Source organism: Maylandia zebra, linkage group LG14 (assembly GCF_041146795.1).
Source record: "Maylandia zebra isolate NMK-2024a linkage group LG14, Mzebra_GT3a, whole genome shotgun sequence".
In the NCBI taxonomy this organism is placed as follows: domain Eukaryota; kingdom Metazoa; phylum Chordata; class Actinopteri; order Cichliformes; family Cichlidae; genus Maylandia; species Maylandia zebra.
The window spans coordinates 38,988,377-39,001,491 of record NC_135180.1 but is presented as its reverse complement, the minus strand read 5'-3'; the positions used below and the strand labels follow the sequence as shown (position 1 = coordinate 39,001,491).

General features: G+C 47.3%; 1 protein-coding gene across 4 annotated transcripts; it reads right to left on the bottom strand.

The window, feature by feature from the left end:
- Positions 1-263: 263 nt before the first annotated feature.
- Positions 264-12,221, bottom strand: gpr171 (G protein-coupled receptor 171). Of its 4 annotated transcripts, none has more exons than XM_076892024.1 (6): positions 12,073-12,219; positions 9,428-9,667; positions 2,807-3,047; positions 1,467-1,676; positions 1,208-1,336; positions 264-957 (listed from the first exon to the last, which is right to left on the bottom strand). In XM_076892024.1, the coding sequence occupies exons 3-6, from the start codon at positions 2,972-2,974 to the stop codon at positions 430-432; spliced, it is 1,035 nt and encodes a 344-aa protein (XP_076748139.1). In that variant the 5' UTR covers positions 2,975-3,047; positions 9,428-9,667; positions 12,073-12,219; the 3' UTR covers positions 264-429. The 4 variants fall into 4 exon arrangements, with proteins under 4 accessions (XP_076748139.1, XP_076748140.1, XP_076748141.1 ...); XM_076892025.1 differs by having other exon boundaries at positions 9,428-9,586; XM_076892026.1 differs by having other exon boundaries at positions 1,467-1,673; positions 12,073-12,216.
- Positions 12,222-13,115: the final 894 nt, after the last annotated feature.

Genomic DNA, 13,115 nt, shown 5'->3' with positions numbered 1-13,115 from the left:
AAAAGACAAGCGGGATATCATAAGGTTCTATAAGGTGTTTCAGTTGAGGAGCACTGTGGTGAACACTGGTTACTGCTGCCCTCTGCTGGTGACAGACGCTCACAGCACTTAAAAGGACCAATCGGGTTTGTTCTCTTTGTTTCATCTTTATGAATCAATAATAATATAAAGTTACAGTCTATGTAACAGCATCACAGAGTTTAATCATTTCACCTGTTAGTCTTCATTTTATTAACACCAGTCACACTGATAAAAACTGAACAGTGAGTAATAATCTATAAGTTTAATAAGTCAAGTTGAATCCTGTTGCACATGGAGGAGCATCTGTAAGTCTTTAGTCCATGTTTGTAGTCTTTCAAGAGAGCATTTAAGCTAACAGTTTCCAGTCATTGTGCTAAGCTAAGTACCATCCTGGAGGAGACGGTGTGGTTAGCATGCAGCCTCTTGCTGTGCAGAGGTCGCCGGCTGCATCATTTCCTCTGCCGCCTCCTCCTTTGCGTCTCTGATGGCGTGGTTTCCGAGGCAGGGAAACAGCTTTCTGATGGTGTGTCTGAACGGGGCGTTAAGGTAGAAGAAGATGAGCGGGTCGAAGCAGAGGTGGAGCACGCTCAGCAGCAGAGTGGACTCCTTCCCCAGAAACAGCCGCTTCTTGGTTTCACAGTCTGTGATGAGTTTGGTCTGGGCCAGCGTGTACGGCGTGCGGACCACGTGGTAGGGGACGAAGCTGAATACATAGGCCAACGCCACAGCCGCCACGCTTGCCGCCACCCTCCTGGCGTTCGCCCAGAGTTTGGGGTCGCTGCGGCTGCGCAGGAGCTTTTTGACAGCCAGGGTGCTGGAGATGAGCGTGGCGGCGGAGGCGTTGAGGAAGAGCGCCGTGCAAAGGAAGACCGTGAGAGCGTGCCAGTGAAGGCTGATGTCCTCCTTCAGAGAAGAGCAGCTGAGGTAGGTCTGCTCCTGCAGGAGCAACAGAAACACACCAGTCTGAGGCACAGTGTCACCTCCTTCTGCTCAGAGGACAAAACAGCAGCAATTTCCTAATGTTGTAAACCTGCTCAACATTTGGCAATAAAACCCTTTCTGATTCTGATTCTGATTCTGAAAACGTCTCCAATAGCCGCCGCCGGCCTGCATGGTGCACTTTAGACATGTGAATCGTGCACCTCCAACGGTCACAGAGGCTTTATTGTCAGGACTGTTGCCTTACCGTGACCTGTTTTATTGGCAGGGCCATGTTGGGCACCATGATGAGCAGCAGCAGCAGCCAGACGACCAGCGACAGCAGCCGGGCGAAGCCGACCTCCTGCAGCCGCAGAGAGCGCACAGTGTGGCATTCCTGCAGGAGGACACTCACATTTTTGTTTCTGATGTCTGAAAACGATTTCAATCTAAACACATAAGAAAGACCGCACGGTGCGTGGTGCCCACTAACCAGAGCGCTGCTTTTGAACATTTTTGGAGAGTACCTGCAGGTAGCGGTCCGTGATGATGAAGGCGAGGAAGGCGATGGATGCGTAGAGGCTGATGTAGATGGTGACGGCGCTGGCCTGGCAGTGGAACACCATGAGGTTCCACGGCGCCACCCCGAGGTCCTTCATGATCTTAAAGGGCAGCGCGAGCAGGAGCAGCAGGTCGGCCACCAGCAGGTTAATCAGGTAGATGCTGGCGCTCTTCTGCTGAGGGACACAAAAACATCTAAACATGGACACGGACTCAGATCATCAGCTCTGCTACTACAGCCACCTGTGCTGCAGCTGCCTTAATACTATCTAACCAGGTGAGTGTTTAAAATAAACTTCATGCATTTGTTGTGAAGCAGTTCTGTTGGACCTTTGAACATGCAGGACTGTGGGGACTGACTCACTGTCGGAGCCTCCAGTGGACATTAGAGGAACTGCAGTTCAGGGGAAAATTAATAAATTCTAACAAATGAAATTTAAAATGACCAAAAGCTCTTTGAATTTGTCCAGAACCTGTAGTTTGGGTAAGGTAGGAGTACTTACCCCACACTGGGGTAAATGTGTGTTCATGGGTGTTTTTAAGGCTGTGCTGAAGCATCTTATGCCCCATTTTCATTAGTACCTAATCGGATCGACTTGGCAACCGTTCGCCACGGTTTCCAGGGTTTTCCATTAGGTCATAGTCCCTGCTCACCCAGGCAGGTACTAAAATGTGACATCATCAGACTGCGTGCCACATATTGGCCGGTCAGAAGCGCCACTCGATGAGTCATGAGAGCGTCTCACTCGCAAAAATTAAAACTGTCATTTTTTAAAACTCGGCAACGAAGGAAAGCAGCAGGTTTATTCTTGCCTCGACGTCCTTTCTTGTAGCGTTCGTATCGCATGATTATGTCGCTGGCCACACAGATGCGTTGCTATGACGACAAGCACGCACACTGGGTTGTAATGGAAAACCGGTTGATCTGAGTAGGTACTGATGCAAAAGGGCTTTAAATCTGCCTTCTTTTTGTCCACATCTCCATCTGAGAGCTTTGAGCTCAGAAGAGTCAGAGGCTGATGGACGATTTCATTTTAAAGCTTCATTTTTAAAACCTCGACTTTCTAAATCTTCTTCTATGTCCGAGGAAAAGAGAAGCTTACAGTGAGTCACGGGGTCAGAGAAATCCTCATTCCAGCTCATTTCACCATAACTGACCACAAATCCTCTCATCACTTCTTCTTCTCTTATCTAATACGTGCTCTTCAAGCACCTTTACACTGTCATGTGACACCTCGCCACAGGACATTCGCCTCACTTTTCACCTCGTGTGTGACCTCGGGTCATCTCGAGTCGTCCTGCCTACCTTGGCTCTGGGGCTGCGGATGAAGGCCCACACTGACACCAGATTTCCAGGCAGACTGATGATGAAGATGAGGATGTAGACAACTGTGAAGGGTCCCATCTGGTCGTTGACGATGCAGGGCTTCTCCTCCGGAGCGCCGCCGGTGCTGAGATTGGTGGCAGGAGTCATCGTGAGGTGGCGCTCGTCGGGAGGTGAAAGCAGAGAGGCTGCAGGGCTGCTCACGGCGGCATTCACTGTCGGCCTGAAAACAGGAAGAGGATCCACTCCAAAGATTAAACCACAAAATCTCATTTGTATTACAGTGTCGGATGAATTCATCTCGCTCTGTAGAAACGCAGAGAGATCGATCGAGCACACGTTAAAAACGCACAATCACATGTTTTTATCTGTCTGCACTGAAAGTGTTGCAGTCAGTTTAAACACACTGGTTTCATTTCTTTCCCAGCACCTGCAAAAAATGTTTTTATTTCATAAATTATTTCACATATTTGGCAGTGGATTCATGAGAAGCATGAAAAAGGGGCCAGTTTAGGTACAGGTGCATAGATGTGTAGGCAGGCATGAATGTGTTAAAGGGTCGGTGAGAAGGAAAGCGTGTAGGTTGACAGGGAAAAGTGGAAAGCTCTGCCGTAGGAGGGAAGCAAAGAAGAAGCAGGAAGGTTTGAGGTGGGAAGGAGGTGCTGTAGCTGCTGGCACGAGCCAATGAGAGTTTATCCTTTTAAACTGTGAGAGGTCATCGGCCAAGCAGGGGGCGGGGCTCTGAGAGATCCCGGCGTACACAAGTGGTTCACTCAAACTGTTACATGCAAGTTTGCAAATCTGCAGCAGCTGTGACACACACACACACACACTTGTTTTCATATCTTAGTGAGGACATCTAACTGACACGATGTTTTCCCTAGCTGCTCACCCTAACCATCAAGAATGAATGCTAACCATAACATAACTGTCACCCTGACACTAAAACCACACTCTGAGTCTCAAACATGCCTTCAAACTTGTGGGTACGGGGATTTTGTCCGCATAAGGGCTGTTGGTCCTCACAAAGATATGTAAACATGGTACACACACACACACACACACACACACACACGCACACACACACACACACACACACACACACACACACACACACACTCACACACAGACACACACTCACACACACACACAAACAAACACATTGAAATCAGAGCAGCAGCACAGACACGTTTCTCTGCACAAACATTTACTCAACTTTAGAAGAATTTAAACAGCTGCTGCTGTAAACCCCACGTGCTGATCAGCCACACACAGTCTCATCTGATCTTAACTGACATGTGTCCGTGTCTGTGACTGTGATGTGACTCTGTGTCCGTGATGTGACTCTGTGTCCGTGATGTGACTCTGTGTCTGTGATGTGATGTGTCTGTGATGTGACTCTGTGTCTGTGATGTGACTCTGTGTCCGTGATGTGACTCTGTGTCTGTGATGTGATGTGTCTGTGATGTGACTCTGTGTCTGTGATGTGATGTGTCTGTGATGTGACTCTGTGTCCGTGATGTGACTCTGTGTCCGTGATGTGACTCTGTGTCTGTGATGTGATGTGTCTGTGATGTGACTCTGTGTCTGTGATGTGATGTGTCTGTGATGTGTCTGTGATGTGACTCTGTGTCTGTGATGTGTCTGTGATGTGTCTGTGATGTGACTCTGTGTCCGTGATGTGATGTGTCTGTGATGTGTCCGTGATGTGACTCTGTGTCCGTGATGTGATGTGTCTGTGATGTGTCTGTGATGTGACTCTGTGTCTGTGATGTGTCCGTGATGTGACTCTGTGTCCGTGATGTGTCTGTGATGTGTCTGTGATGTGACTCTGTGTCTGTGATGTGTCTGTGATGTGACTCTGTGTCTGTGATGTGTCTGTGATGTGACTCTGTGTCCGTGATGTGACTCTGTGTCTGTGATGTGTCCGTGATATGACTCTGTGTCCGTGATGTGTCTGTGATGTGTCTGTGATGTGACTCTGTGTCTGTGATGTGTCTGTGATGTGACTCTGTGATGTGTCTGTGATGTGTCTGTGATGTGTCCGTGATGTGACTCTGTGTCCGTGATGTGTCTGTGATGTGTCTGTGATGTGACTCTGTGTCTGTGATGTGTCTGTGATGTGTCTGTGATGTGACTCTGTGTCTGTGATGTGTCTGTTATGTGACTGTGTCCGTGATGTGTCTGTGATGTGTCTGTGATGTGTCTGTGATGTGACTCTGTGTCTGTGATGTGTCTGTGATGTGACTCTGTGTCTGTGATGTGACTCTGTGTCTGTGACGTGTCCGTGATGTGACTCTGTGTCCGTGATGTGTCTGTGATGTGACTCTGTGTCTGCGATGTGACTCTGTGTCTGTGATGTGTCTGTGATGTGTCTGCGATGTGACTCTGTGTCCGTGATGTGTCTGTGATGTGTCTGCGATGTGACTCTGTGTCTGTGATGTGTCTGTGATGTGACTCTGTGTCCGTGATGTGACTCTGTGTCCGTGATGTGTCCGTGATGTGACTCTGTGTCCGTGATGTGTCTGTGATGTGTCTGTGATGTGACTCTGTGTCTGTGATGTGTCTGTGATGTGACTCTGTGTCCGTGATGTGACTCTGTGTCCGTGATGTGTCCGTGATGTGACTCTGTGTCCGTGATGTGTCTGTGATGTGTCTGTGATGTGACTCTGTGTCTGTGATGTGTCTGTGATGTGACTCTGTGTCCGTGATGTGTCTGTGATGTGTCTGTGATGTGACTCTGTGTCTGTGATGTGTCTGTGATGTGACTCTGTGTCCGTGATGTGACTCTGTGTCCGTGATGTGTCTGTGATGTGACTCTGTGTCCGTGATGTGACTCTGTGTCCGTGATGTGTCCGTGATGTGACTCTGTGTCTGTGATGTGTCTGTGATGTGTCTGTGATGTGACTCTGTGTCTGTGATGTGTCTGTGATGTGACTCTGTGTCCGTGATGTGACTCTGTGTCCGTGATGTGTCCGTGATGTGACTCTGTGTCTGTGATGTGTCTGTGATGTGACTCTGTGTCCGTGATGTGACTCTGTGTCCGTGATGTGTCTGTGATGTGTCTGTGATGTGACTCTGTGTCTGTGATGTGTCTGTGATGTGACTCTGTGTCTGTGATGTGACTCTGTGTCTGTGATGTGTCTGTGATGTGACTCTGTGTCTGTGATGTGACTCTGTGTCCGTGATGTGACTCTGTGTCTGTGATGTGTCCGTGATGTGTCTGTGATGTGTCTGTGATGTGACTCTGTGTCTGTGATGTGACTCTGTGTCCGTGATGTGACTCTGTGTCTGTGATGTGACTCTGTGTCCGTGATGTGTCTGTGATGTGTCTGTGATGTGACTCTGTGTCTGTGATGTGTCTGTGATGTGACTCTGTGTCTGTGATGTGACTCTGTGTCTGTGATGTGACTCTGTGTCCGTGATGTGTCTGTGATGTGTCTGTGATGTGACTCTGTGTCTGTGATGTGACTCTGTGTCCGTGATGTGACTCTGTGTCCGTGATGTGTCCGTGATGTGACTCTGTGTCTGTGATGTATCTGTGATGTGTCTGTGATGTGTCTGTGTTCAGGGCACTTTCTCCCTGCAGTTAAACAGACTTGAAACAGGAGCTGACACAGAAACAGGTTTACAGCCGACGGCTTCAAACACTCAGCTGCACTAAATTTCCTCTCACGCTCACAGTGGAAATCCAGCACGCCTACAATCTCAAACTCACAGGTTTTTGTCAATAAGTTTTGAAATCAGAGGAATCATCATGAAGCGCCCTGTTTGAAGTTTGTTAGAGCGTCTGGTTTACCTCAGATCTCTCACCATCTAAACCCTGAAAACGAGCAGCAGCTACTGAATCCTCCCGATGTGCCGACACAGCTGCTCCCAGCTGGTTTCAGGTCTTCTTCATCTTCTAACAAGCTCCCCTCAAACTTGTTATTTATGATGTTTGTAGATGTTTTCTTATCATGAATCATTTCCTGTTATCTACATTATTATAAGCAGCCACAAACCAGATGAACTGCACATCTTATAGAACATTAAACCAAAAGTTCTGGTTTTGAGGCTCAGTACATCAGCAGTTGTTAGCAAAGCATTTATAAATGTAACCGTCACGTAAACATAAAAAGGCTGAGAAGCTGCTTTCTATGTTTACATACGAGCCTCTGACCTCTGAGCATTTCTGCTTTTTCAGGAAAAGCAGCGAGCTGTGGCAGAGCCCGAGGTGTGAGACGGGCACACGCTGACGTGCAGGATGTAAAATAAGCTCTGTGGTCGCAGCAAACCTGTGTGAAGCAGGAAGTCAGAGAAAAGAAAGCTCGCGATCACGGGAGCTCATTTTCATGTCGAAGACACACAAACCGATGCAGATTCTGTGATGACAGCTGCAAACCATCAGCACGTATCCTGTCCTGGTGATAATCCTCTCAGAGAGGATCAGCAGGTAAGAAACATCCTGTAACGTCGAGTCAGGATCACAGATCTGCTGCATTTAAATGCAAAAACATTTCTTTTTGATCCCATCAAACCACCGAAGCTGAACTGAGCCAACCGCTGCGAGCTGCACACATGAAACAAGTTATTTCCACCTGCTTCTGCAGAAAAAGTCACATTTTAATTTTCACAAATCCGCCTTCCGTAATAAAACATCACTCGTGTCATATTTTGACTTCCAAAGAAGAGGACCGTTGGTCAGCCTGCTCACGTCCTTCAGTTTTCCTCACTCTGAAGGTGATTCTGTCCAAAAACATTCACTTTCTGCTAACGCTTAGAGCGCGGCGTCCTCCCTCCACGGCGCTCGTTTCTTAACGGTAACTAGACGTTAGAAGTTAAAGTAGGGTGACCAAGCGTCCTCTTTTTTTGCACTTGTTGACTTCTTGACTTTCACCATTCATTAACGGCACAGAAAAAGCATCATTTAAATATGTTAAAATTTTCTTTAAACGAAGTTTATCAAAGTCCTTCGTGACTGGGCCAAGTGTCCTTTTTCAAAATATGGTCACCCGAAGTTAAAGCCCGGCTGAAGCGGCTGAGCGTGGTGGTTGAAAGTGATGCTATCAGGAGGCCGCTGCTCGCTTCACGCCCCAAATCAAAATGGAGGATGCCAAAAAGCACCCCGGGGCGCTATGATGCCCCCAACACTCGCAGAAATGTGTTTTACCTTAACAGTTTTTCCCATGAGGGCCTCATTCGTTCTCATAGGTGGAACAGGAAGTCCTCGAAGTTCTCAGCCCAAACCAGGAGAACGTGGCCTCCAACACGATCTGACTTCCTCTCTGTCTGTGGCTTCACCTGAACACTGGCTTTTGTTCAAGCCTCGGAGGAGAGAGCGCTCGTCTTCAGGACTATTTTCAGCGGCGGATGAATCCACATTCTGTGAATATTTGTGGCAGAAGGACGACGCATGTGCACCCAAGTGAAAATAAACTGCGTTGCATTTTTCGTCCAAATAAGGAAAATAAAGCAGGAAAATTTAGACGAAGGAAATCGTCTGTACTGAGTCACACAAACTGGGGAAAATCAGCTTTACAGAAAGCGACACTGGGGGTTTAGCTTTCTTTGAAAATGAAGAGTCATCTAAAGGTCATGGCACTCAGACACCAGGGTTTGGGACTAGAATTTCCACCTGCAGCTGCAGTTGTATGATAAACAAGCAGAGGAGGCAGAAATGTCCAAACCCGTGTCGAGACCGCAGAGACGAAGCGGTGAAAGCTGAAGGAGAGAACCACGAGTCTCAAGATGCATTTCAGCATTTCAGCATGTGCCCAGGAACCTGCCGCTTTTGGATGCATTCAGTATTTTTATCCCCTGAACCTTAAAAAAGGAACAGCCTGTATATAAAAGAGGGACACCATAGTGTTTACACACTGGTTTGTATCACAAACGGGGTCCGGAGGTCCAGTTCAGGGACTCCAGCGAGCCGAAGCGAAGGCCAGCAGACAGCTAGCAGCTACCTGCCAGTCAGAGAGGCCACAGCCCCAATTATGCAAACGTTAAGCCTTGAAACAATCAAACAGGTGAGTCACGTACAGTTGTTGTGAGGAAATTAGCTAAACCGTTTCTGTATCAGGCTGTAAACATGTTTTACCTCACTGCTCGAGCCCCTGCTGGATGTTAGAGGAACGCAGCTTTTGGTTCTTCATTTGTAATCCTTTAACACAGCGATATGAAATATTGAGGAGAGGTTAGAAAATAAACCTACACGCTGTGAAATGTGTGAAAAGATTACCAAACTGTCACAGAGGTGACATTTCCTGTTGTAAATCAGTCAAACAACCCCAAAGACACACAAGCTCAGCACGAGAGGATGTAAAACCACCAGAGTGACACAAAAGCGACCACAGAGACGTGAAGTGATCAGACAGAAAACTACTGAAAGGAGACGACGAGACTCGAGGACGGGAGCAGGAAGAGAAAATGACTCTCAGATCACAGATCTCAACTCTGTTAGTTCATTATTTCACAGTGTGTGTGTGTGTGTGTGTGTGTGTGTGTGTGTGTGTGTGTGTGTGTGTGTGTGTGTGTGTGTGTGTGCCGGTCATCCATTTCACATGGTCCCCCTTGAAACAGACATTCCCACACAGTCACGATTGTTTCCCCTTAAAAACAAACCTGAGTGAATCTTCAGCTCCCGCCTCGTCCCCTCCCGGGCTCTCGGACCGCGTGTTGGATCCCTAAGGGACTGAGCGGGCCCTCCGGCTTCTCTTCGGGTCCTCTGTGTGCGTTTGATTCGGTGTGTCAGTGCAGATCATGTGCTCGGAGCTGCGGAAGCTGCAGACAGATGGAAGGTGTTTTCCTGCCTGTTAGCAACATGCTGCTGCTGTCGTCAGTGTGACCACAAGCCCCGCCTCCCTGACACACACACACATATATGCATATTGAAGGCGTTTCCAGCAAATGAGTTGTGAGTAATGATTCTTTACAGATAAATTTAGAGACTTCTGGTTTATCTGGCGAGGCTGATCGGCACTTATCAGCTTTTAGCAGAAGTGGGAAAAAAAGTTAAAGTCCACAGAAGAGAGGAAGGGGACGATGACGTCTCTTTAACAGTGAAAATGTCAGCTTTAGTGAAAGTAAAGAGTAACAAATGTGCTCTAAATAAATGGTTCGACGTCACAGCGCTGAGAGCAGAAAACCCCGGGCAGGCGCAGAGCGAGCGACGTCCACAGGTGAGGTCACACCTGCGGTTCCTCTGACCCGCTGCAGCTCATCAAGCTGTCTGTTTCTTTAACACAAGCACACACTCGGAGCTCAGCCCAGCAGAGCCGCCGTGTGATGATGTCAACACGGAGCAACGTCTCGCTCCTCGTTGGATGAGCCGCGATGAAAGAAAAGGGAAAAGCAGGCGCCCGGCCCAGCACGTCTGCGGCTATGAACAGAGACGTCCTCAGATGCAGTTAAAGACACGGGGTCCTGTGGACAGGTGGGCAGCGCGCACGTCTGTGTCAACGTGATAACTCAGTGAACTCAACTTAAAGGTCGGAGGTCAAGTTTTCTGAAAATCGAGGTGGAGAAAATGTAGGGTTTTCATACCGTAGCTGCGGGGAGGCCGAGGGTGAGGCACGAACTCCCCCCTGAGCTTTACAGCCTGAGCTGCACACAGTTTGCAGAGACTGTGATGATTAATGCTTAACCTCAGGAAGATACGCACAACTACAGCAGGTGTCTTAACACAGCAGCGCAAAGCTACACCGCTTGTGTTTGTTTTCATTAAGGAGGGAAAATGCACATAAACGAATTCATCATAGGAGCGTGTGGATGTGATGGATTCATGTGCGGTGCCTGCATGTAGATGCATGCAGATGACACTTAAAGGCAGTGGAAACATGTAAGCGCAGCCAAGAGCAGGAAGCACAATGAATGATAAGATGAGAGTCATAAACCAGTGTGAGGTCTGTGATGAAGAGAAAAGCGTAGAGACAGTCAGGGCTGTTTGTGCTGCGTCCCTGCAGGAAGTGTCTGTCTGATGTGTAGGAGGGCAGGACGCGCTGTGATAAGTATCTGCAAACTGAATCACGGTTTCCCACGTTGTAAAAAAACACGCGGCAGTGCGCTGTGTGAATGAACGTGAAGGAGCGGAGAAACTCTGCAGACTTCCAGCTGCTTCACGCACAGATGAGAAAGCGCAGTTACACAAATGTCACGCACTCGCTGCTCCATCATTTCAGACGATTCTCAAATTGAATTCGTGTCCAGAAAAATGAGGCAGGCAGACTACGATAACAGGATGTGATGTCACAACATGTGCAGGACGTACTTCTTTGTTATGGAAAACAAATTAAAATCACCGTAAATAAACAGGAGTGCTGATTTCTACAACTAGGCTGGAAGTGCACAATAACATTTCTTTTAACTTAAACGTTTCTGTGCAAGACTCAGAAGAGAAACAGCGAAAGTTGTGTGTTGTGCGTGAAACAGGAATGAAGTCTCTGTGAGTGCACACACAGCAGCTGTGAGGCGAAAGCGCTGAAATCAGATAAAACGTACAAAGCGAAAGAAAACGAAGACCGTCTCCTGACCTGTCCCGTGAACACCGGCGTCGTGACGTTTATTTGTTTGCGGTCGCTTCGTGTATGAGAATATTTTATTGGTCAAAAAGGCTGCGGTGTGTGTTTGAAAGGACCTCACAAATGTCACAGATCAGATGTTCAGTGTTTATTTGCTGGTTTGTCGGAAGCGGCTCCAAGTCTGCCGCTGTCTGTTAGTCTGGGACCCCGGCACACAGCTTTCAACCCCCGCTGGGTTCAGCTCTCGGTGGAGGTGAAACACCGGCCCGGTCTGTCTGTAGGGTCACGCTTACGTCACTGTTTAATTTGGCTCAGATTAAAGTTTCATAACTTTAGTTTAATGTCTCACTGAGCACGTGTTCGACTGAACCATTCGCGCCAACTTTGAATTTAAACTAACATTTAAAATATTTTTTACAAGGAAAGAAGAGAAGACGCTGTCCAGAAATGATCATCTGTTATTAATATGTGTTCAACTATATTCGCAGCACCAGCTGTCTGTTAGGATGACTGAAATAAAGCAAAAATAAGTAACATCTGATTTGTGTTTGTTTGATGTTGCGTTTAACTGTGTTAGAAACTGTGAAACACACGACAGAAGGAAACGCTGCTCACCAACGAGACGGAAGGAAAGTTTCCTTCATAGCTAAACATGTTAATAGCAAATCCACATTTAGTTTATAAATATATAAAGCACGTGTGCTTCAGCAATAGCCTGTTTATTTCAGTGCAGTGGGGAACCGTTCTTACCAGTTTGTCTTGGAGAGTCCACACCAGTCCAGATTTCCGAGGACACAGCTCACGTGGGTGTTATCTGCGATACTCCTAACTATAAGTTAACCAGGTCAGACAGTTCGTTCGTAATGAAAACGTAAACACGGAGTGCCAGCTGTTTAATTCACCGCAGTAACCATGGTAACCACGGACGCTGGGTGGATGTAACCCTCGTGTCTGCAACACATGGCTAAAAACTATTTTCCATTGTTTGTCCCACCAAACATCCAACCATTTAAAATCAAGGCGCTGCTGCGCTCTGCTGAGAAACAAAAGGTAAAAGTTGCGTTTAAGGTTTATTTATCCAACAAACAAAAGATCAGTGTTCGTTGTTTCCTGCTGCTTCTCCTGCTCTGGTACAGAACCACAGGCCCACCCGGTGCATGCTGGTCCTATACTCGTCCTGAGTGACTGTCAAAGAAAAACAGCAAAACTAAAGTTAAGCAATTATTAACCTACAAATAAAACTTGTAAATAACCCCAAAATATAAGTAAACTGAGAACAAAATTTAACACTTTTCAAAGTAATAAAATGAGAATTATTTTTGTCTTTAGATTAATTAAATAATTAGTTAAATATTAACTTAGTTATTGTTTTGCTTTGCCAGCGCACCTCTCAATGAAGTCGCTAGATGGCGCCGTGCGCTCGGGATAACCGAGCAGGGCTGCTGTGCAGGTGTTTAGCGCATGCAGGTGAGTGTTAAAGCAGCATGTAGCTCTGATGAGAGAGCGCTGACTCAGTGCGGAAGGTTTAATGCGCAGCACTGAATGAAAGTGGATCACATGATTCGCTGTGACACAGCCGGAGGAGCCAACGCTGCAGGGAGGTTAAATGGGAAGTGTAGAGATGCTGATTAGAGACGGCAGGTTTGCTTTGTGCGCCGTCTGCAGTGCTGATACTGATCATCGGTGAACTCTCAGTAGCTGTGCTCACGCAGGCCTGAACCTGAGGTTTGACTGAGAACCAGAATATGTGATTTACTCTCATATTCACGACCCAGAGTCTGTTCAGCAACAAC

Excerpts from the sequence above, each read along its gene's own strand:
- gpr171 (XM_004564997.4), bottom strand. The coding sequence starts at position 2,974 with ATGACTCCTGCCACCAATCTCAGCACCGGCGGCGCTCCGGAGGAGAAG. Across the intron at positions 1,677-2,806 it reads TCCGCAGCCCCAGAGCCAAG|CAGAAGAGCGCCAGCATCTA; the intron begins GTAGGCAGGACG and ends TGTGTCCCTCAG. Across the intron at positions 1,337-1,466 it reads TCACGGACCGCTACCTGCAG|GAATGCCACACTGTGCGCTC; the intron begins GTACTCTCCAAA and ends GTCCTCCTGCAG.